Here is a 24792-nt window from a genome sequence, read left to right as displayed (position 1 = left end):
GAGTTTAAGTGGATGACAAATTATACTTCCCCATTGATTCCCTGAACTTTTAACCTCTTCCATTCTATTTGACCTCACCAATTTGAACATTTAGTTTTTAGGAACATACATTTGTCAAAATGTAAAATACAATTAAGTGTTCATATATTTCTGTGAAATTTAACAATAACAAACAAATATTGACTCTTTATAAGGGATCAATATATCTAACAATAAAAGTAAATAGGGTTTCAATTGAATTCACAGGTTTATATGTATAATCCATAGAAAGCAAATAGGTAATTGCTTTTAATTATATCATTTAATAAAGACTCATAGGTAGATCTTGGGGGAAGGATAGTTTTCCTTCATTTTAGTCTTTATAAGTTCAAATCATTCTTATTTTCTGGACATCCATTAAGTGGTTAAGAAAATAGTTTATCCAGGAGCAGAAATAAAGATTGTGTGCTCCGGTCCTCAAATTAGGTTTTGCCCTTCATAGGCTTTTCAATTTAGCAAACTTGAAAAGATAGGTTATTTGAAGATTACAAGACTGAATTTTTAAAAGCAGGGGAATGTAGTCTTCAACACATAAAAAATAAATTATGCACTAAAATTCTCTTCTAAAACAACAGCAAAAAATCTTACAAAATAAAAAGCATCTTTCAAGATTTTATGTATTTCTTCTATTTTACCAATCTTATATATGACAAGTATTGATTTAATTGGTATTTTCTATTGAGTATGTTTTATTTAGTTTTTTGGGGGAACTTTTTAGAAATATTACTCGGGTATTACGTATTACAGATATTTTCTTTTATCTTTTTCAGCAATTAAGCTGACTTACTAGGTTAGATTGAAGTTTTTTATATAGTTATATTTTTTCTTTTATATCTGCTGATGTTAAAAATATACTTGTTTTTACATTTATCTATTTGATTTATCTTTTTAAAAAACAATTCTGTGAGGTGGGAAATCTAACTTTAGTTTCTTAAAATGAGTAAATTCATTCTGTCTTATTAAATGACCCAGCTTTTCCCACTGATTTGGATACCACATTTATCCATTTCTCTTCCCTATGTTTGCTATTTTTTAAAAAAATATATTTATTGATTTTTTCAGAGAAAGGAAGGGAGAGGGATAGAGAGTTAGAAACATCGATGAGAGAGAAACATCGATCAGCTGCCTCCTGCACACCTCCTAGGGATGTGCCCGCAACCCAGGTACATGCCCTTGACCGGAATCGAACCTGGGACTTTTCACTCCGCAGGCCGGCGCTCTATCCACTGAGCCAAACCGGTTAGGCCTGTTTGCTATTTTTTATTATCTATTTTTGAGCCAGTATTATTTATTAACGTAGTGTTTTATTTTATTTGCATATTTGATATGGCGAGTTCCTTCTGCATCATTCTAGTTGTTTTACTAGAAAATGTATCATAGTTTTTATTTATATATATATTTAAAATATATTTTTATTGATGTCAGAGAGAAAAGGAGAGATAGAAATATCAGTGATGAGAGAGAATCATTGATCAGCTGCCTCCTGCACTCCTCACACTGAGGATCGAACCCACAACCCAGGCATGTGCCCTGATAGGGAATAATCAAACTGTGACCTCCTGCTTCATAGATCAACACTCAACTACCGAGCTATGCCAGCCAGGCCTCACTGTATTTATTTTTATAGTGATACTAAGTGCTGACTGGGAGAAGGTTATAGATAGCTAAGAGCACTGGCTTTTTAGTCATAATTAGATTTGAATGCTAATGTGAAAATTGAGAGATAATTTCTTTACCTCTTTTAACTTAAAAGGCATGACTATAATGTCTGCATTATAGTTTAAAGTTCTCTTAACATTCTTTATAGGAGTTCCTGGGTATGTATTACATTTTTTAAGGTAATATATTTTTATTGATTTTAGAGAGGAAGGGAGAAGGTGAGAGAAATAGAAACATCAGTGATGAGAGAGAATCATTGATCAGCTGCCTCCTGCATGCCTCCTACTGGGGATCGAGCCCACAACCTGGGCATGTACCCTGACTGGGAATCCAACCATGACCTCCTGGTTCATAGGTCTACGCTCAACCACTGGGCAACATCAGCCGGGCTAACAACATACTTGCTAACTAAAGTCTAAAACAAATTCATGTAAATAATTTTTAAAATTATTTTACTGCCTTGCAGCTGTAGTAGAATCAGAAGTTGGTTGGAAGGGTCCTTTACAAATCTATTCAGCAGCCCCAAGGTGGGTCTGTCTTAAATTAGATGAAAATATATCCTATCCTACTTTCAAAATCTCTAGTGAAAGAATCTTCTGATGAACGAGATAAAGGTTTTCCTTAAGCTTAGTGGTAGATTAATTGATTCTTTGTCATGGTGCTGATAGAGGGTTGGTGTCATATGCTATCAAGCACCTTGTAATGTATTATGAATTCTCAGTCACAGTTGATAATGTCATTCACAGCTTTTCCCACCATCCTGGCATTTATTACATCTCCACTTGGATATCCATTGGCTGGTGCTAGAAATTCTTCAGATGCTTGGTGTAAAATTGAGTAAGTTGATAGATATTTGATTTATGTCCTTTTTCTAATCTAAATTTTAATTGTTTTTTTTAATTACACAGTAATAAGTGTTTTCTGATTTTTAAAAATCAAATAGTAACGTAAGTAAAAAGTGAAAATCGCATCCTTTTTTCCAGAGATAACTAATGGAAACAACTTGTTCTGTTTATCTTTCCATACTTTCTATTAGCATACATATATGGAAACTCATTGGTAGGATTTTTGTTTTGCTTTCTAACCACAAATGCTGCTGTCATTGTTCTGTGTAGTTTTTTTTTTAGAGATTTGTTCATGTTCATGCATGTGGTTTTACTTTATTCATTTAAGGGCTGTATGTAAAGGGTCTATCATAATTTATTTAGCCAAGTTTATTTTTTAAGTATTTCAATTATTTCCCTTTTTTGATATTATAAATATTACACTGACCATCCTTGTGTATATATACATTGTTCAATATGTATACAAGTTATGCTTTGGAATAGATTCTTAGAATTGGGGTGGCATATTGCAGTTTTAATATTGTATATGCTCTATGTTGCTGTAAATTTCCCCAATTTGTATACACCGTGAGCATTCCTTTCCTCGTACTATTTCCAGTACTGGATATTATCAATTACTTTTCTTTTTTGTAAATGAATATGTGAAAAATGATACTGAATCTCTATTGTTGCAATTTCTTGATTACCATTGAAGTTGAACATCTTCACATAATTTTATTGTCTCTATATTTTCTTTATTATTTAATATTCATAATCTTTTGAAAATTTTTCCTTTTTTTAAAATTAGTAGAAGTTTATAATAGATAATAATCTTTTATTTCATATGTTGCCTGTTTATGTCTTGGTCTTGCTCTTTGGCATGTTTAGGTTCTATTTTTAAGTTTAGCAATATTCTGGAAATATTTAGTTGTAAAGTAAATTAATTATTTAGGTTATAAAGACATCCATTACCTCAATTTCTGCTTTTTAATTAATAAATACAAAAATACATATATGTGTGTGTCTATGTATACTTACATATATACACACAAAAATATGCAACGATGTACACAAATAACTTTTTCTGCCAGGTGAACACTGTATTTTAAATATTTTCTTAGAGCAAACTCTGGTGGACTTACTCTGCTATAGGTACAAATTTTGGTATCTTTTGTTAGCTTTACTTCATGCAATTGCATATGGCTACTTTATCATTGTTTGTTAAAAGAATAATGTTGAACAGGCTCTATTGGTTAGAAATGAGGATGAAGAATTTCTAGTGTTTATCCTCTTTTTAATTTATTTTTATTTTTTTCTCTTAAGTAATTTTGCATGGTTGCTTTACAAAGATGGCCACATTAACAATAGAGAAGCCTATTGAATGGTAACTGGAAGAATTGAAACTTTTTTACATGATGTTTCATCAGTGTTCATATAAGAAAGGAATTATAATATTTAACTTCTGCTTGCAAAAATTTGCTTTTAACTACATGTTACAGTCTTGTTATAATTTAAAGGGGTACAGTAACTTTTCTCCTGTAGTTTTAAATAAAATTTATTTTATTACATTTTTAGAACATGTTGTATATGGTCATCAGTTTATGAATCTGGCAGGTGACAATTTAACCAATGTCAGTCTATTTGAAGAGCACTGTGAAAATCTCCTTTGTGATTTAATAAGTTTGTCACTCAACAGGTATGACAAGGTAATGCTTTAAGAGTTTATTTGTATTTTTGATACTTAATGGCAAGTCAGTCCTTAATCTGTATGATTTAAGATATAAGAATTTAATCTAAATTTAAAAATTATCTGGGAGTTGAATGGGAAAGAATAGGTTTTAAACATCTTTTCAAAAAGAGGCTGGAATTAGTTAAGCCTTTTCATCTTGTCAAAAATAAATAAATGAAAACAGGATGTTTATGATAATGACTGGAATTTAACTTCTGTTTACATAGCAGAGGCCAGTCCTTTAATGATCTAGTATATTGCTATTTATAAAATAAAAGACCTGTGGCCATAATGCCATAAGGAACCATGACCGCCTCACCAGGAGGTGCATTGACTGCGGTGGGCGGGACTTCTGGGTCCTGTGGCACAGGCAGGCGGGACTCTGGTGTCCTGCAGAGGCAGCGAGAGGGAGTCCAGAGTCCGGCAGCCCAGGGGCGGGTGGAGGGGGCGGGGTCTGGGTCCTGTGCGATTTCGCATGCTGGGCCTCTAGTTACATAATGAAAGAGATGAGTAATTAAAGTTAGTTGACAAGCTTAAAAGGTGGTTTTAGCCCTAGCCCCATGGTCGGCAAACCGGCTCTCGAGCCACATGCGGCTCTTTGGCCCCTTGAGTGTGGCTCTTCCTAAGCCTTAGGAGTACCCTAATTAAGTTAACAGTGTACCTACCTATATAGTTTAAGTTTAAAAAATTTGGCTCTCAAAAGAAATTTCAATCAGTGTACTGTTGATATTTGGCTTTGTTGACTAATGAGTTTGCCGACCACTGCCCTAGCCGATTTGGCTTAGTGGCTAAAGTATCAGCCTGTGGACTGAAGGGTCCCTGGTTCGATTCCAGTCAAGGGCACATGCCTGGGTTGCAGGTTCAATCCCCAGTAAGGGGCGTGCAGGAGGCAGCCAATCAATGATTCTCTCTCATCATTGGCGTTTCTATCTCCTTTCCCCTTCTCTGAAATCAATAAAAAATATATTAAAGAAAAAAAGGTGGTTTTAGTTGACAAATTTTAAGGGTCGTTTTCATGAAAGTTCTGGCATCATGGTGGAAATCACTTGTTTTTACTAAATTGTATTTATATATAGTGTTTAATACAGACAGATTTAAAGGTGTTACAGTACACACTCATTTTCAAGTAATGGAAATTTATAGATTATCATCACTTATTTCCAATTACAAGCATAAACCTTACTAATAGAAAATCAGGATTTATAATTTTTTAAAGTGTAGATTGTTTTATGTATTATCAATATCTCTTAAATTTAATCTATATGTTTATAATTAACAGGAATATGTTAATCAGATATGATATAGTAATATCTTAATGTATTATGTTAGAAATGTACTGTATATCCCACGTTCAAAGGCTGTTAAATCGCGTTGTTTACCCATATCTTCAGAAAAAAATCACTTCTGTTGTGATAAACAACCTGCATCCCTATTTATAATGGTCTGGCCCTCTAGCAACTTCAGCGTGAAATTATAGCTAATTTGCCTACAAACGTCAGGTGGTCATAATAATCTGGCCACTCAGTGTATATGTAATGTATGTGAAATAAGATGTATATTATGAGTTTCAGAAGTTTAGCTATACTTAGAAGTATAGACAATATTCTCTGCATTTTTTAGGGTCATTGAGGATATATTTGTTGTAAAAATGGTAAAGTCCGGCTAATGTGGCTCAGGGTTGAGCATCAACCCATGCACCAAGAGGTCGCTGGTTCAATTTCCTGTTAGGGCACATTCCAGGGGTGCAGTCTTGAACCCCGTGGAGGCCATGCAAAACACAGCTGATCAATGTTTCTGTGTCATTGATGTTCCTATCTCTTTCCCTCTCCATTACTCTCTCTAAAAATCAATTAAAAAAAAATAGCAACAGCTTTAAAAAGAAAATGGTAAAATTGCTTAACTTTTATATAGCCCTAATAATTGTATTTATTCTGACTTGTCACTATTTTTAGTCTCAACAGTGAATCAAAAGTTATTTTCTAATGTTTTTACTACATGTCTTTTTATTGTGCCTGATGGATTAGATCAAAGTTAGGAAACCATGAAGCTGAGGTCAAATCTAACATACCCCCTGCTTTTGTAAACAAAACTTTCCTGGAACACAGCCTCATCCTTTTTTTATGAATTGTCAGTGGCTCATGCACAACAATGGCAGCATTGAGTAAATATGCAAAGACTATATCATGAATAAAACCTCAAATATTTGTTACCTAGCTTCTTATGTACAGAATGTTTGCTGAACATTAGACTAGATAATTAAAGCAGAGGGTTTTTTAAGTTGAAAATAAAATTCTGTACTTTTGGTTTTACAATGGGAATTTATAAAAGTTAATGAAATAGCACATTTTTTATAAAGAATTTTTTGTAGTTAAGCATAAATTTTAAGACATCTAAATAATTCTTTTAAAATATTTAGAAAAATGTGTGGCATGAAAATTCTGTTCTAACTCATTTTGGTTATTTTCTACAGGTTAGGGCTTTTGAAGCATTAACGAGTGACCATTGCCCATGCCCATGCATTAAAGAACTATGGGTTCTACTCATTCATCTTCTAGACCAAAGAAGTAAATGGTCTCTCTCAGAAGTAAGTTGTAAAATTGATGTATTAGTTATTGTTACTAATTATGTTAAATTTATGCAGTGGTTTTGGCCAAAAAATCTTACAACATTCCTTCTTTATAAGACAACCACCACCACCAAACAGAGCATTAACTGAGTACTAAATACCTACTACATTTTTAACCCTAAATTGGTAATATGAAACATCTAAGAGAAGTGTAAAATATGGCTGTCTTATTTTCTTAAGGGGTTTTTGGGGGTTGTTGTTTTATCAAGAATCTGTTAGGCTAAAATACTTATTAATTGTCTTCAGTAACTCAGGAAACATTTCAGTTAGGAAATGTGGCAGATTTAGATTTGGGAAGAAATAAACAGGTTTCTGTTAATCAATTTTTCAGTATTATTTCATGGAGGGATGAAGAAAAGCACAAAGAGGAAGATAGGACATTTTCTTTCACCTCATTTTGAGCAAAGTCTTCATAATGGGGCTTTATTTAATTTCAAGTATTATCGATTAGGAGAAAAAGAGAAATATCCATAGGCAGAAGTAAGTATAAACAATTCATTGTGAAATGATACTTAAAATGGTTTATGTTATATGAATACTTTTAATATTTTATGGGTCTTTTAATTTTCCCAACTTTTCACAATTTGGGGTTTGGTTACTGCTATCTAATTTTAATAATGACTATTTTTGCAGATTTACAAGTACTTTATTTATTTATTTATTTATTTATTTATTTATTGCTTTTTTTAATCCTCACCTATGGTTATGCTTATTGATTTTGGAGAGAAGGGAAGGGAGAGAAAGAAAAGAGAGAAACATTGATGTGAGAGATAATGTCATTTGGTTGCCTTCTGTACGTGCCCAAACTGAGGATCGAACCCGCAACCTGTGTATATGTGCCCTGACTGGGAATCAAACCTGCAGTCTTTTGGTGTATGGGATTACGCTCCAACCAACTGAGCCACACCAGCCACTGAGCCACACCAGCCAGGGTCCATGTACTGTATTCTGAGTTATTTTAGCAGTAAATTTACTGAATATAAGTAAAATAAAGTAAGTTTACTAAGTATAAATTTGTATTTTTACTTACTATTGAGTAAGAAAATTTTTTTCATGGTATTTTGAATTGTCGGTACAGTTCAGCTTTCTACAAGACTTAAATATTAGAAAGTCTCAGCAACATTTTTCCCCTTTCATTATTTGCCAGGGTGTTTTATTTCAATGACATGGTAAAAATCAATTTTCTAATTTTCTGCAAAGCTTATCTTTATTATTTAAGAATTTTTTAGAATTGTTCTTATTTTATAAATTTCAGACTTGAAAGTATGAACCACACATAGTGTAAGCATGTTTATATTTGTTATTAGAAATTTTCTAGATTTTAAACAGAAAAGTAGACATAATTTAAAATCTTAATTGCAGAAGTTTGCGTAGTAACATATATAACCTACATGATTTGTATGCTCTTCATTTTATGTAGTAACCATACTTGTTTGTCTTAAAATAATGTCTGAAGCTATTTTCTTTTTAAAATAGTACTAAAATTAAGTTATATTATTCTCAGATTTCAAGTCCATTTAACTTGAAAGTCAAAGTAGAACTTTATATTCTTGATAGTAAGACAGTTTTATCTTCCTGTTAAAAAAATATGTATAATCCACCATATGCTGGGTATCCTATATGAAGCATTTTAGTGTGTCAGTGAGCTTGTAGAAAGTAAGAAGTACTGAGGCCAAATACTAAATATAGTCGGGAACTCAGGTCATTTGAACACTGAAGCTGCCTTATCAATTTAGGGGCAGTTGCTGAATTGTATAAACTTGAACATTAGCTTTCATACATTATAAGGTACAAGACAATAAATATCAGAGTTTACCCAAATGAGTATCCTACTAATATACCACTATTCTTAATTCTGGGTTCCCAAAAGAATGAACTAAAAACTCAACTAAATTTGTAAGGAAAATTGTCTGTCTTTAGCTGTGGTGTATTGCAGTTTAAAGTTATGTATTTATTATTGCAAGCCAGTGAGTTCATGATGCCTAATTGGTACTAAAAATTTCAAGCCAGTGACTTCTAAACCAGTGATAATGTCTAATAGCCATGGAGAAGGGGTGGATGCTTAAACTCGAAGCTTCTAACCTAACCTCCTCCAAAACATAGAACAGCAAGAACAAATAAAACTACACCAGAAAAACATATTGATAGCATAACTACAAGATAGGGATATTCAAAGCTGTCAATTACAAGTAAAAGCCACCAAAGCTCTACCACAAAACTTTCTAGCAAGCAATGGTAGTCAGAAAATTTGCTCAGAGGAGAGAAGAAGGGAGCTAACAGTAGTCATAAAAGTTGGTCTAAAACCATTGTCAGAATGTGAAAATACTGAAAAAGTTTCCTTATATATCAGAGAACTGGTTATAGGATAGGAACATAAGAGTGTGTACATTACATGAGAAGGCAGTCTTTGAAGTTAGAGCTTCTGGAGAATACAAGTGAAAAAAGGATATGGCTCCCCCTTGCTGATTGAGTGGTGACAGTGACAGGAAGTAAAGCAGAAAATGTAGGGTCTTGTAAAACGAAAGAGAAACAAAAACAAACAAAAAACCAAAACTAAAAAAAAAAATAACCGGAAACCCAATAAAGAATGTAATTTTGGTACATTGACAAAAGAGTGCTCCACTGAACTAGGAATCTTAAAATAGTCCAAATCTACAAAACAAACGGAAGGAAACGAAACACGTCTTTCTAAAGTTACTACAAGAAAATAGAATTGACATACTTTAGCCCATGATACCCTTTCTCCCAGAAATAACTATAAAGCAGAAGAAAACTGTAAGAGAACACTTCATACTGAATTAAATAGACAAGCATTTGGGTCTGTAAAAAACAAACAAACAAAAAAACACCTTGAATGAGATATTCCATTGTTGAAATAAATAGACCAAAAGCCAGGAATGAATGGAGTAAATTAAATGCAGGAGAGAAATGGAAATAAAAATCATTTAGAATTGACTAAATTATAAGGTCCCCAAGGAGAATAGACTCAACTGAAAATTTAATAAGGGGCATGTAAGAAAGGCAACCAGAGGAATAAAAACGAGATAAAGGAATATAAAGGGTTAGAGAGAAAATATTTGAAGTGGAAGATAGGCAAAGAATAACCATCTGTTTAAATGGAGTCCCTGAAGAAGAAAAAGCAATGGGACATAACTGACATTCAAAACAATGGGTGAATCTAAGAAAACATTTCAGAAATAAAGAACTAAATCCACATATTGAGAAAACCTACTATATAACTGGAAAGATTAACTCCAAATAATCCATGCTAAGACATATAGCCTGCTAAAACTCTGACTTCAGAGATAAAGAAAATGTCTTCAAGTCCTCTAGGAAATCTGCGAAACTTCCAGGCAAAAAAGACACAATAACTTAAAATTGCAAAATAATTTGACCTGCACTAGACTTCACAGAAATGACATTTAAAAACATGACAACTGTGGGACATGTAAAAAAACTCAGGAAACCTCCTTCCTTAGGAGGACAGAGCCAGAGTCTGTGATCCAGAAAAGACCCTTCATCTGACCAAGCTGACACCCTGACCCCAGACTTTTATTCTCTAGAACTGAATGAATTAATATGACAACAGAACAAGCCTCATCTTAGAAGCAACATAGGTCCTACCTTTTACTCTGGAAATCATACGGACAACGATGAGATACTTTCTTAATAAAAAGCTCAGGACTAAGAAAAAGTGACCAAACCAAAAGGAAACAAAAATGTCCTAAACCAACAAAGGAGCAAGTTAAAAATTACTCTTTGCACTGACTATCTGACATGCAGTGGCTTTAGGGACCAATATGGATGTGGATTAGCCAAGAAAGAAGAACAGAAAAATCATTTGAAAGCTTCAGAAGGAACAGGAAAGTGTCTATGTTTTGCCTGCCTGGGAATTCAAGGTATCACAGAATGCTAACAGTAAGCTAAGGCTCATATAGGCCCATTCTTAGGAGGGCTCCAGACTGCTGAAAACAGATATTTCTTTTTTTCTATCTTATACAAGGATTTAAGACATTCACAGTGTGACAATACTAATTTATACAGTATATCAGTTTATTTTTTAAAAAATCATGTTTGTATATTTGTGTGTATACTTACATTCTTGCAGAACTATTTAATTCTCCCTACCTCCTGTCCCTACCCTATCCCTGGAATGAGGGCAGGGAAATACTGAATGGGATTTGAAGTTTTCTCACTAATAAAGGGACATTTTCTGCAACCAGACCAGTGTTTAACGGATTAATGTTCTAAGCAAATTATCCAAAGGGGTGAGGCAGTTCAGGGTTATTAAGTTATTTCAAATGTCTGGGTTGCTGCTTTGTGAAGGCAATAGGATGTTGCTTTTTAGGGACTCAGGATAAGCAATTGGAGAAGCCTGGGAGAGGCTTAGGAATTTTGGGAAATTCACATGTACCCCAAATTATGTGGGAACTCTAACAATGAAAATGAACTAATTTAGTCAAGGACATACTGTGTCCCAGAAAATATTCTAAACAGGTAGCTAATACTAGATGTCTCTGTTTGAGTGTTTTCCTAAAAACCCAACCCTCATTATCCAGTAGATTTCAATTAGACTTCAGTTCAATTTCCCAGAAAAGAAGGAAAGCTAATTATTCCTTGAGTGATATTGCTTATGTGCCAGAAAGCAGAATGGGTGTGAGGTTAAGTAAACTGTTCAAATAACAGTCAGAATATATAAAGGTGGGTTTCAAATGTATATTTATTTGATGCCACAGCCCATGTTTTTTTTCTGCCACATGATTATGTAAGGAAGTGTGTGTTTAAAAAGTTAGAAAAAGAAAATGAAGGAACAACTGAAATAATTTACTCTTCTTTTAGGGAAACAGACCTACATATATTTTACTGGTATGTGCACTCATATTCCCAAAAGTGCCATGAGTAGGTAGGGGACACCTGTGTAATATGATAGAGTTTTGGGCCTGTACACATTCTATTTTAGCTGCCATGAATATGTGTATATGTATATATGTTGCCACCTTTAAGCATCACATGCAGAATGCTGCAAAAATTTTCTGTAAAATTAAAACAAATGCAAAAAGAAAAGACTCAAAAAAGTTGAGATATTGTCAACAACCTTATGCCTAATAATGTGAATATTTGAAGTGTACAAATACCTAGAAAAAAATCTTACTAAAATGCATCAAATGTTCAATGGTAAATTAGGCACATTGTTTTATCATATAGTCATATATTGGAAAATTCTGTTGAACTCTGGTTGCCCCCATTAACTTGGCTGTAGCTCAGAAACATAATGTTGAGGAAAAGAAGCAAGTTCCCAAAGAATAGAAACAGACCACTTAATAGACACTTCTCCAAAGAGGACATAACAGATGGCCAATAGACATATGAAAAGATGTTCAATATCACTAATCATCAGAGAAATGCAAAATAAAACCACATGAAATATCACCTTACACCTATCATAATGGCTATAATCAATAAATCAACAAACAACAGGTGTTGGTGAGAATGTGGAGAAAAGGGAACCCTTGTGCACTGTTGGTGGTAATGCAGATTGGTGGGAAGCAGTGTGGAGTTACCTCAGAAAATTAAAAATGGAACTGCCTTTAGACCCAGCTATTCCACTTCAGGAAATATATCCAAAGAAACCTGAAACACTAATTTGAAAGAATATATGCACTCCTGTGTTTATTGCAGTGTTATTTACAATAGCCAAGATTTGGAAACAGCCCAAGTGCCCATGAGTAGATGAGTGGATAAAAAAGCTGTGGTATATTTATACAATGGAATACTATTCAACTATTAAAAAGAAGGAAGTCTTACCCTTTGATACAGCATGATGGACCTGGAGAGTATTATGCCAAATGAAATAAGCCAGTCAGAGAATGACAAATACATTTGACCTACATGTAGAATCTAATGAACAAAATAAACTAACAAACAAAATAGAAACAGACTCAGGTACAGAGAATAGATTGACAGCTGTTGGAAGGAAACAAAGGTGAGGGGATTAAGCAAAAAAACAACAAACTCAACACACAGACAACAGAATGGTGATTACCAGAGGGAGAAGAGAGTAAAGGGGGAATAAATGATGGAAGGAGACTTGACTTGGGGTGGTAAACACACAATATAATATATAGATGATGTATTATAGAATTGCACACCTGAAATCTAGATAACTTTATTAACCAATGTCACTCCAATGAATTCCATTTAAAAATAATAAAAGCATGCATTAAAAACACACAAAACAACAGGGGAAGCCAAAAATAACATGATTTGGGCTTGTATACCTACTAGAGGCCCAATGCATGAAAATTCCTGCAAGAGTAGGCCTTCCTTCCCCCCAGCCACCCAAGCTCCCAGTGGAGGCTGGCTGGAAGCAGGTATTTGGGATTTATTTAGCTTCTGTAATTGAAATTTTGTTGCCTTTTGTGGATGCCACAGCAGGTGGGAAGCTTGGCTTCCCCCATCGCCAGGGCAACCAAGCCTCCTCCTTGCTCCAGCTCCATGGCTGCCGGCCGCCATTTTGGTTGGGTTAATTTGCATATAGTCGCTCTGATTGGCTGGTGGGCGTGACTTGGGCGCAGTGAAGGTACGGTCAATTAGCATCTTCCTCTTTTATTAGTGTAGATGTGGCAAAACTTACAAAAACGAAAATGATTTATTATAAAAGTCAGGATAATGGTTACCCAGGTTGGGAAAAGAAAAATACTATTTATGTTCTAATTCTTAACATGGGTATTTTTTTTTTTTTATCTTTATTAATAGATTTTAATTTTCAGGCATTTTAGTTTTACAAAAAATTTGAGCAGATAATAGTACAGAATTACCATATAATTCCTTGTTTCCCTCCACTCAGTTTCCCTTAGTATGTTGCTTTAGTGTGGTACATTTGTTAGTGTGATACATTTGTTATAATTAGATGAAACCTATAGTTTACAGTAAGGTTCATTCGTTGTATTGTACAGTTCTATGGGTTTTGACAAATGCATTGTCATGATCCACCATTATAGTATCATTCAGAATAGTTTCATCACCATAAAATCCCATATGCTTATCCATGGGTATTTTTTTTTATTCTTTGAGTTTTATATATTTTATATTCTCTTTTGCATGTATAGTTCATTATAAAAATGGAGGGACACACCCAAGTCAAAGGTTATTGGATCAATATTTATTTTAATTGAGTCATATTACCTCTGTTTCTATAGCCGTTTTGGAACTGGTTGAATAAACTACTTAAAACACTTTTTGAAACGTCAAGTGAGCAAAGAAGACCTGTGCTTGCTATCCAGTCCAGGGATCCACTGGGTTTTAGTTGGTGGATTATTACTCATGTAGCATCACTTTACCAATTTGATCGCCACGGAGCACCAGATGAAATGGTAAGATTTTTTTTTTTTTTAATTTTCTTGTATAATCACTTAATACATATTTTTGGTAGACAAATTAGAAAGTAGATGAACAGAAACAACAGCAAAACCAGGTCATTAGCCTGTAGAGATAAATTCAGTTTCTGAATCTAGAAGCTGTAGACCTTTCTGTAAACATCTTGAAAAAGCATAATCTTTATATTTTTATTGTTTAAGAAAGCAATTTGTAGAAGAGTTGGGATCTAGTTCTGGTTCTGCTACCAAGTGGTTATGTGACCTTCAGTGAATTATTTAAAACTTTCTGGGCCTTTGTTTCCTCATCCAGAGATCATGAGAATGGATTTTTGAAAGATTCCCTCTATTTCTAAAATCTTTAAGATTACCAGAAGGAAAGCATATTTCTCCAGACCTACCTGTGAGGTTTTTTTAAATTCAGATTTCTGGACCTCAACTCTGGTGGTCCTGACATGTTTCTTGTTGGACTTGACAGATTTTCTTCTTTTTGGAATATCGAACAGAGTCAGCTGAGAAATCTTCATGGAATCTGAGGAGCAATTAGTGTTGACATTGTGTAAGAGAAATGGAAAGGGCCTCAAGAAGTTCTCTAGATGATCCCCCTAGTAAACAGCTTGTTAAGGCGATCTCAAGATAAAGTAGAGTCAGAAAGTGCTCTGAGAAGTTCCACACAGCTTGGTATCAATGCATTTAAGAATTCTACCATACATTGAACAAGGTCAATAGAATGAACTTCTCAGAGAAAGATTGTATGTCCTTTGTTTCTATACCTGAGTCTTTACCATGCTGATACACAGTAAATACTCAATATATGTTAACAATTACCATTACTATAGTATCACTTTTATATTTTTGTGGAGTAATAATGTTTCACATCTTTTAATTATTAGAATATTAGAACAACATTAAAGAACTCAAAGATTTACCTATAATTCTAAGGTCTTTACTTAGCCTTTTCATTTCAATATGGACTGCGAAATCATTTGGTGTGGCGCTGCCAAGGCATTAGGTGTAAGTTAATTAAATGTTTGACCAAATATAGCAGGCTAATTTTTAAGTTGATAATTTTGTATGGTCCGAGAATGATGTTATAAATATCCAAATGACTCTTGGCAGAAAAGTGGTTCCCCATCCCTGCACTAAAGAGTTATCTAGTGTGAGAGGATGATATGAAGTAATAATGGTTAGTCATATGTTCTGCAGCAAATACCTCTGGTTTTGTGTTAAACATAGAGTTGCTTTCATTTTTAAATGTGGACTGCGGTGCCCTGAAGATGAATGTGAAATCCTTTACATTTTAAATAGGTTTCAATATAGTTAATTTTTTTTTTAAGTTACTATAAATGGACTTCCGCTATATGTGGATTTAAATCACAAAACTTGTCAAGTGCTTAATATAGGCCTATAAGGAAATTTGGTATCTCACTTCTTATACTAGAGGCTTTCAGTTTTCTTGTATTTCTGTTTCATGCTTTTCTTTCAACCAAGATGAGAGTATGCTATCCTCTTACAATCCTATCATCTGTTTTAAAAGGAAAAAGAATTTACAGAGAAAAATTACCTTTGAGCATTGTAAGCTTCAGTTTGACAGAGCTATCCCTTGCCCATAACATAGTATAGTCGGTCAGTCCAGCTGATGCTTGTCTCTGAAACATCTTAAATGATGAGCAGATAAAAGCTGTGAAATGTAACTTTAAAATGAGTTATACCAGGTTACCTAGTTCACTGGAAGTGGAGGGTGGGGGCTCTTTTACATTTCTGGTTCATGGATATACCATCTCTGCCGAAGCTCAGGTTGGTGTTTAGGTTTTTTGTTTGTTTGTTTTTGTTTTGTTGTTGTTTTTAAATCTTTATTGTTCAGATTATTACAGTTGTTCCTCTTTTTTCCCCCCATAGCTCCTCTCCACCGGTTCCCACCCAACCCTCTGCCCTTATCCCCCCACCCCCACTGTCCTCCTCCTTAGGTGTACGATTTTTGTCTAGCCTCTTCCCGCACCCCCACATCCCTTTCCCCCCGACAATTGTCAGTCCACTCCCTTTCTATGCCCCTGATTCTATTATAATCACCAGTTTATTGTGTTCATCAGATTTTTTATTCACTTGATTTTTAGATTCACTTGTTGATAGATATGTATTTGTTGTTCATAATTTGTATCTTTACCTTTTTCTTCTTCTTCTTCTTCTTAAAGGATACCTTTCAGCATTTCATATAATACTGGTTTGATGGTGATGAACTCCTTTAGCTTTTTCTTATCTGTGAAGCTCTTTATCTGACCTTCAATTCTGAATGATAGCTTTCCTGGGTAAAGTAATCTTGGTTGTAGGTTCTTGCTATTCATCACTTTGAATATTTCTTGCCACTCCCTTCTGGCCTGCATAGTTTCTGTTGAGAAATCAGCTGACAATCATATGGGTACTCCCTTGTAGGTAACTAACTGTTTTTCTCTTGCTGCTTTTAAGGATCTCTCTTTGTGTTTTGCTCTTGGCATTTTAATTATGATGTGTCTTGTTGTGGTCCTCTTTGGATTCCTTTTGTTTGGGGTTCTCTGCGCTTCCTGGACTTGTAAGTCTATTTCTTTCACCAGGTAGGGGAAGTTTTCTGTCATTATTTCTTTAAATAGGTTTTCAATATCTTGCTCTTTCTCTTCTTCTGGCACCCCCATAATTCTGATGTTGGTACGCTTGAAGTTGTCCCAGAGGCTCCTTACACTATCTTCATATTTTTGGATTCTTTTTTCTTTTTGCTTTTCTGGTTGGGTGTTTTTTCTTCTTTGTACTTCAAATCTTTGACTTGATTTTTGCGATCCTCTAGTCTGCTGTTGGATCTCTGTATAATATTCTTTATTTCAGTCAGTGTATGCTTAATTTCTAGTTGGTCCTTTTTCATATCCTCGAGGGTCTCACTAGACTTATTGAGGGACTTACTAAATTTATCAGCAGTTTCTAGAAAATTCCTGAAAAACCTTATAACTGTGGTTTTGAACTCTATATCCAGTAGTTTGCTTTCCTCCATTTCTGTCATTTGTGACCTGTTTCTTTTTCTCCGCATTTTGGCTGCTTTCCTGTGCTGATAGACTGGCTTTGTGTGCGAGGTGTCCTATAGGGCCCAGTGGCTCAGCCTCCCCAAGGTGGACACTCTTGGTGCACCCCTTTGTGGGCTGTGTGCAGTCTTGTTGTAGTTAAGCCTTGATTGTTATTGGTATCAGTGGGAGGAATTGACCTCCAGGCCAATTGGCTGTGAGAATCAGCTGTGTCTATGGTGGGAGAACTTCTGTGCTGGAGACACCCTTATGGGGCAAGACTTACTTTAGTGGGGCTTTGGTGCTCACTGAGTCTGCCCCCTGAGTGTGTCCCTTATGGATCTGAGGAGTTGTAATCTGGATGGTCCCACTCTGGCCACTGGATACATTGGCACTTGGATCTCTAAGGAGGTGCTAATTTAGCCTCTGCCTGAGGCTACCCAGCAGGAGCTACGGAGAGATCTGCAGATTCCTCTTCGTAGTTTGGGATTTGGAGGTGCCCAGATGAGAGGCCCAGCTGTGAAGCAATACAAGCTGCTGTGGGGCCTTGGGCCTTCTTTTGGATGTTCTGGGTCTCTCTGACCCAGCTGCAGTTTGTTAGGTAATTTTCAGATTGCAAAGGGCCAGGCCATTCATATGCAAAAGCCTCTGCCCACAGCTTGGGTGGGGCGGGGTCTCAAGAAATCAACAGGGCGGAGCAAACAGCTATGGCTGATCCTCAGTCCTACCCTAAGAGGTCCCGGGTCTCAGTGTCCCACAGTAATCGCTGCAAGCACCTCTGAGAGAAACTTGCCCTCGAGTTCCACCCGATGCCAGACAGTCCAGTTTCTCCCCATGTGAGTCTGGGTCCCCAGAGACTCGCCCGGAACTGGAGTCAGGGCTGTCAGGAGCTTGTGTCTCCATCCCGATTGAAAAAGACAACTACATCCTCAGTTTCCAGCCCTTTCCTCGCGCACATCCGTACCTCTGCACTTTACTTCCGCACCTCCTCTGAGTCTCAGTGTGCTTTTCTCTTTCCTTCTAGTTGTAGAATTTCCACTCAGCCAGCCTTCCTGTGTTTCTGGATGATGTCCATTTTGTCTTTTAGTTGTATTTTTGAAGTGGTTGTGTGAGGCAGCAATTTCATGTGTTTACCTATGCCGCCATCTTGGTTTCTCCTGGTGTTTAGTTTTGATAGTGGGCTAAGAAATGTAAAACACAGTCCCAAATCCATGACTCCCTACTTTTGTTTTTTCCTCAGTGGAGTTAGTATACAGAAAGAAAAAAAAATGCTGTCACTGTTGAAAGAAATACCAGTATTTTGAGACATTCTCTTACTCAGATTTGATTTTGGCATGATACAGTCACCATTCTTTCCTCTGAGTTATGGCTTATTTTTTCAGAACGTAACCACAATATTGATCCATAGAGTTGAAATTCTTTGGACAACAATTATACTCCTTTATAATTCATGTGATTCAAATGCCTTGATAGAACAGAATAATTGAAATATACTCATTCACACTCAAATTACGAAGCAAAAACATCAACCCTATCATGTTCCTGCCTATTTGGGACTAGTGGTACTGTTTTCTTAGTACAGAATGATAGAAAAGTAAATTTCTCAGAGCTGAGGGAAGGCTTGTTAGAAAAAGAAAATCAGTTGCTGATAATTTGGTATAATGGAAGGAACACTGCTCTGGGGGCAGACCAACTTGGACTTGACTCGTACATATATGATCTTTCTGAGACTTGTGTTATCTTTGAAATGGCTAAGATTTTTCTGAGGAAGTAATAATGTAAAGACCCTAACACCATATATGTGTAGTATTGAAAGAACAAAAGGGTCTCCTTTTTGAGAAACTTTTAGGGTCAACTACTAAGCTTTAGGGGACAGTCCTTAAGGCTGATCTCGTTTCTGACACCAACTGCAAGCTCAGGAATTCCCGAAACTACATCATTTACTTGGATATAAATAACTTACTGAATGCTATTATACTCACAGCTATAGTTTGTTACAGAGAAAGGATTTAAATTAAAATTAGCCAAGGGTACATAATGCAGAGATCAAGGAAGTACGAAATGTGGAGTTTCTGTTTTCCTCTCCCCCTGGAATCAAGACATGCTAGTCTCCTGGCATCAGTGTTGCAGTGTACACACTGAGTGTCAATGGACTTAGTATCCTGTGAGAGGTCTGCAGGCTTTTCTTTTGGAAACATTTAGTCACTTTCAGTTTCTAGCCATTGTGAAATATTTTGGCTCTGAGAAAGTTCTTTTTGGCTTTCTTCCTTACTTTGGGGAATCTTTTAGATAGTTGATGTTTCTAGTAAATGACCATTACCTAAATAAGAGATAGTACTATGTAAATTTTTTCTTTATTTTCTGTGTAAATTTTTTAGTTACTTGTTTACTGGAGTAGACTGTCTTCAGGTTGTTATGCATAAAATGAAGGAAAAAGTCTCTGGTGAGTAAAGTACCAGAAGGAAGGAACAACACTCAGGGAATAAAAACTCCAAAAAAAATTAAATAAATAAAAGCTTTTTTTTTTTCTGTTAGATTACATCTGACAGCAAAAATTAAGTATTTGTTAAAACATTTATAATTTTATAAATAAACAACTTACAAGGACTATATTGGATTGGGATAGTTGTAAATTTTTCTACTGAGTCTCAACCAACTGTGCCCAAGTAATTTTAGACATTCAGGAAGTTGTAGTGAGGTCTTATGTTGGATAGAATGTTTATACTTCATGCTTAACTTGCTATATCATAATTTTAATTTATAATTATGAGCAGTAATTTTGATACAGTAATATTTTCTCCCTTCCTAGAGACAAATGGAATCAAATTGGAATTTTGTAGAAGAACTGCTGAAAAGGTCCATCAATGTTCAGGTATGCACTCACTTAAAGTGAGACAATTTGTGGGCTTTGCCAAATTTTTTTGTTACAGAATTTATTTGTAAGAACCAAGCAAACTTAACTTATTTATGATTTAAATAACATACTTAGTTTATTTACTAATGACCTGTGATAGAAATCATAAATCTTTATCAATGAAGTATCAACAAATAATAGTTCCTATTAGTGACTATCCTTTGAAGGTTTTTTAGTTTTAACACTGAGTTGCCAGTTAAAGGACAAAGATAATTATCCTAGTTGGTGACTTTGACAAAATGTATTGAAAAAAAAGTAGTAGATGCTTCAGAACTCGAAGCCGTTCCTCGACTGTATAATACCAAGTCTAGGAGACACGATGAGGGAGATAGTCAGTGACATTGAAAATTCAGCTCTGTTCTCATCACAGCAGGAAGGGGACTTGCCTTGCTGAGCAATTTGTCTTACAGGCCTGAATCATACTCTAGCTGATAAGGTCCTAGTTTTTGAGCCTTCATTTCATACCTTATCATTTTTCTTTCTGCAGAGCTGTTAATGTAGTGCTTTATGGCCCACAGGTTAGATTTGACCTCCTTTTAAAATAGTTTTAAATGTGCTGTTCATCACATCTTTAAACATATTGTATTGTAGTTCTATACAGTTTTGTCACATAATTTATGTAAGAGTTTAAGGAAAATTTTTAGTAAATAATTTTTTAAATTTGGGAAATAGATACTTTTCTGTTAAAAATAAAGATTGTTAAAACTTGAAGAATAAAAAGGAAATGTGGTAGTAAAAGATTGCTATGTACATAGCACTCACACAACACACAGACATATGCACACACATTTATTTTATAGCCATATCTTTGAGAATCATTTTAATAGCTTGACATTTTCTTTTCCCTGTTATCTCTTAAGTCTTAATATTTTTAGGTGAAACATGTTAAGTGCATTTAGTTATAAATTTTCTAAGTATGAGCTAAGATTTCTAGTTTAGAAATCCAGAGACCTTTACATACTGCAGTTGTATCAGAAACAAAAGAGCTATTATCCCAATTATTGTAAAAGTTTTTGTTTATATTTATTTTTCTATGTCATTTTAATTGGCTTTATTCCTTGTTTTTAAGAATATACTGACTTAGTAACTCAAAGTTTTTTGCGTGTATTTTTTACTTCAAGAATATAGGGAATCATTGAAAATGGTCATTGTTATTTACAAAAGCTGTTAATCCAATCTTAATGCCTTAGCATAGCTTAGGAACCTCATAAGCTTACTTTCAGCTCTAACAGCATTCCTTAAAAGGCTGTATAGGTTCATATGGATAAAGATCCATATACCTATACTGGTCAGGAACAGCAGGAGAATTTATCATCATTTCTTTTCCATAGAAAAGTTCTTTCTCCTGCTGCACTTCCTAAAAGTTAAAATATATGTACTCTGCCAATCCTCTGGTTTTTAAACGAGCAATTCTTAGCCTGGCCGAGGTGGCTCAGTGATTGAGCATTGACCTATGAACCAGGTCACGGTTCCATTCCAGGTCAGGGCACATGCTGGGGTTGCAGGCTCAATCCCCAGGAGGGGTGTGGAGGAGGCATCCGATCAAAGATTCTCTCTCATCATTTATGTTTCTCTCTCCCTCTCCCTTCCTCTGTGAAATCAATTTAAAAAAAATTTTTTTAAAGAGCAATTCTTATATTCTTATAAAGAATTTGACCTAGCGTGGCTGATGTGGCTCAGTGGTTGAGCATCAACCCATAAACCAAGTGGTAAGGGATTTGATTCCCTGTCAGGGCACATGCCCAAGCTGCAGGTTTGATCCCCAGTAGGGGGCGTGCAGGAGGCAGTCGATCGATGTTTCTCTCTCATCAGTGTTTCTCTCCTTCTCCCTTCCTCTCTCTCTAAAAATCAATAAAAACATTTTTTAAAAAGAATTTGACCTAGTACTTAAGTATGATCTTAGGATTTGTATACATCTTAATTATTAAATCATTTTTGTTACCTCTTTCTGGTTTGGGTTTCTTTTCCAATCTCTGAGTTTCCTACACCATTCAATCATGAAACAGCTATTGTAATCTATAATAATAAAAGGGTAATATGCTAATTAGACCAGACGTCCTTCTGGCCATCCTTCCGGATGAAGCTGGGGCCAGAGAGAAGCTGCCCAGGTCCCGGGTGCCTGCTGGCCGCCAGAGGGAAGCACAGGTCCCAGGTGCTGGAGCAAAGCTGGTGCCAGCAGCCAGGGGAAGGAAGGCCTACTCTTACACGAATTTTCGTGCATTGGACCTCTAGTTTTTAAGTAATTGAGTTAAAAGTCAAATTGAGTTATATAATTTTCATTAAACTGAATATATTAAGAGTCTCTAAAGCATTTTTAGACATATACCTTGCTGACTTAGACTTTTTGGTCTAAAGATAAAAGTGGGTATGATTTGGTGATATGTATTCATATTCTTTTTAGAAGCAGGTTACTTAATGCAATATCATGTGATGATAATATGTTGCTATAGTCCATTTACTTCTTCACAATTTAAGTTTATTTTTTAGGATGGTATACTAGAAGAGCAATTACGAATGTATCTTCACTGTTGTTTGACACTTTGTGATTTCTGGGAGCCAAACATTACAATTGTCACCATTCTATGGGAATATTATAGTAAGAACCTGGTGAGTAAACTATGAATTTGTAACAGGAATTTGAAGAATTTGTTCATGATATTTGAGGAATATTTTTATGGCTTAATTGTGAATAGTTATAGATTTTTCTTAAAAAGTTAATTTTTCAAAGTAGATTAGAATAGCTCAAGAATAACTTTATCTTTCACAAACATTATCTAGAGCATTGTCCTAAGGGAACAGAGCATTTGGTGTCTCTTCTCTTAAGAGTGACAGTAAGCAAAGTAGCTGAAATTATACCAGAAAGATGTTTTTTTAAAATCCTTATTTATAAGTATTTTTTAATGACTGGATTGCTTGCTACACATTGAACAATTAACGCTGTCCTGACTAAGATGCAGTCTTGACATTTGAGTAACCTATACGCTATTTGTACAGATATATTGTGGACAAAATTGATAATACCATGGAACTCCAGAAAAGGGAGTATCTGATCCAGTGTATGGACTTTTGGAAGACTTTATGAAGTCATAATTTTAAACTTGGCCTAGGGAATGAGGGGCATTTTCCAAATATGGAAGTAAAAGTGCATCCAGGCAAAAAGAAAATACGAACAAATGTATAGAGACTTGAAAAAAAATACCTGTTTATACCAGGTTTAAGAGTTCTGAGTGCTGGGTCTGAGATGACTATGGAGAGAGACAGGAAATAAGGACATTAGAGAGAAGGTAGTCAGGGGCTAGAGTATGAAGATAACATCCAATTGAATTGTGATTTTTTTGGGAGATAGCAAGAATGTGGCATACTAAGTATGTGTTTGAGAGTTTTTCTGAAAAATGGTGTGAATGAATTGGGTGCAGATAAGTTATTAGTCCAGTGTAGTAGTGTACACAAATAATGCAGTAAGAGACCTAAAATGCAGATAATTGATTTAGAAAGGAGATGATAAATTTTGAAGATAAAAATTTGAAAGATAGACTTAGAAGATTTAGTTACCTGTAATGTGTGGAGAGAAGGTTTGGAATGTTTGGTTTTCTGTGTAAATAAATAGTGAACCCCTCACTCAAGACAGAAAATGGAAATGGAATATTTACAAGTAAATTACAACTTTGGGTTGTATATAATGGAGCTTAATAAAAATGAGAAAAAAAAACCTTTCTCTGAAGCATGATGAATGATTGAATCTAGTTCTGAGGCAGAATGTGTAAAAGGTGAGTCTAGGTTAGTATTTTGTCATAACTGAAAGGGAAAGGTATCAAAGTAAACTGGAGTCATGTCAAAAGTACACAGGAGCCAGCTTGAAGGTGCTCTCATTGCCCAACGCTGGGTACATTTGGGCATAAGAAAGAAATATGACTGCTATGGATTAAAACATCAAATATGTTTAAACCCTTGAGTTTATGATGCTTTAAAACATTCTGGAGAAGAAAAAAAAAAACCCTCATTCTGAAAACTGTAAATAAAGGAAAGTCCAATACATATATATATCCTATCTAATAAAAGACAAACATGCAAATTGACCATACCTTCGCTACACCCCCAAGCCACGCCCCACCAGCCAATCGGCGACTATATGCAAATTAACCCAACCAAGGTGGCAGCCGGCAGTCACAGAGCTGGAGCAAGCAGGAGGCTTGGTTGCCCCTGTGATGGAGGAAGCCAAGCTTCCCGCCTTCCCTGGCCTCTGCTGAAGGAGTGGCTGGGGGCCTGGGTCGCTGAGAGCAGGGCGGGAACTAAGCAGCCGGGAGAGGGGTGCCGGGCCACTGGGAGCAGGAACTAAGCAGCCGGAAGAGGGGCGCCGGGCCGCTGGGAGCAGGGCGGGAACTTCCCGGGGTGGGTGTCAGGCAGCTGGGAGCGGGCCGGGAACTTCTGTGGCAGAAGTTCCTGCCCCGTAACTGCTTGCTTATTCACTTACTCGCTCATTCATTCACTCATTCACTTACTCATTATTCACTCACTCACTCAGCAGACCCTCTCAGGTCCCTGGCAACGGCCCAGGCACTGAAAGTGAAGCAGGATAAGACAGTGAAACCCAAGTGCCCAACATAT

General features: G+C 35.5%; 1 protein-coding gene across 1 annotated transcript in view; it reads left to right on the top strand.

Moving 5' to 3' along the window:
* Window positions 1–24792, top strand: part of MMS22L (MMS22 like, DNA repair protein) — a 105529-nt gene that overhangs the window by 7714 nt on the left and 73023 nt on the right. The window contains exons 6-11 of the mRNA XM_023759754.1: window positions 2445–2535; window positions 4098–4228; window positions 6722–6835; window positions 14077–14250; window positions 20083–20145; window positions 22675–22794. Of these exons, the coding sequence (XP_023615522.1) occupies window positions 2445–2535; window positions 4098–4228; window positions 6722–6835; window positions 14077–14250; window positions 20083–20145; window positions 22675–22794 (693 nt within the window). The remainder of the gene's footprint in view (window positions 1–2444; window positions 2536–4097; window positions 4229–6721; window positions 6836–14076; window positions 14251–20082; window positions 20146–22674; window positions 22795–24792) is intronic.

This window comes from Myotis lucifugus, unplaced genomic scaffold (assembly GCF_000147115.1).
Source record: "Myotis lucifugus unplaced genomic scaffold, Myoluc2.0 scaffold_161, whole genome shotgun sequence".
NCBI lineage: Eukaryota > Metazoa > Chordata > Mammalia > Chiroptera > Vespertilionidae > Myotis > Myotis lucifugus.
Note: the sequence above shows the minus strand (reverse complement) of the source record. Positions and strands in the feature narration are given on the sequence as shown.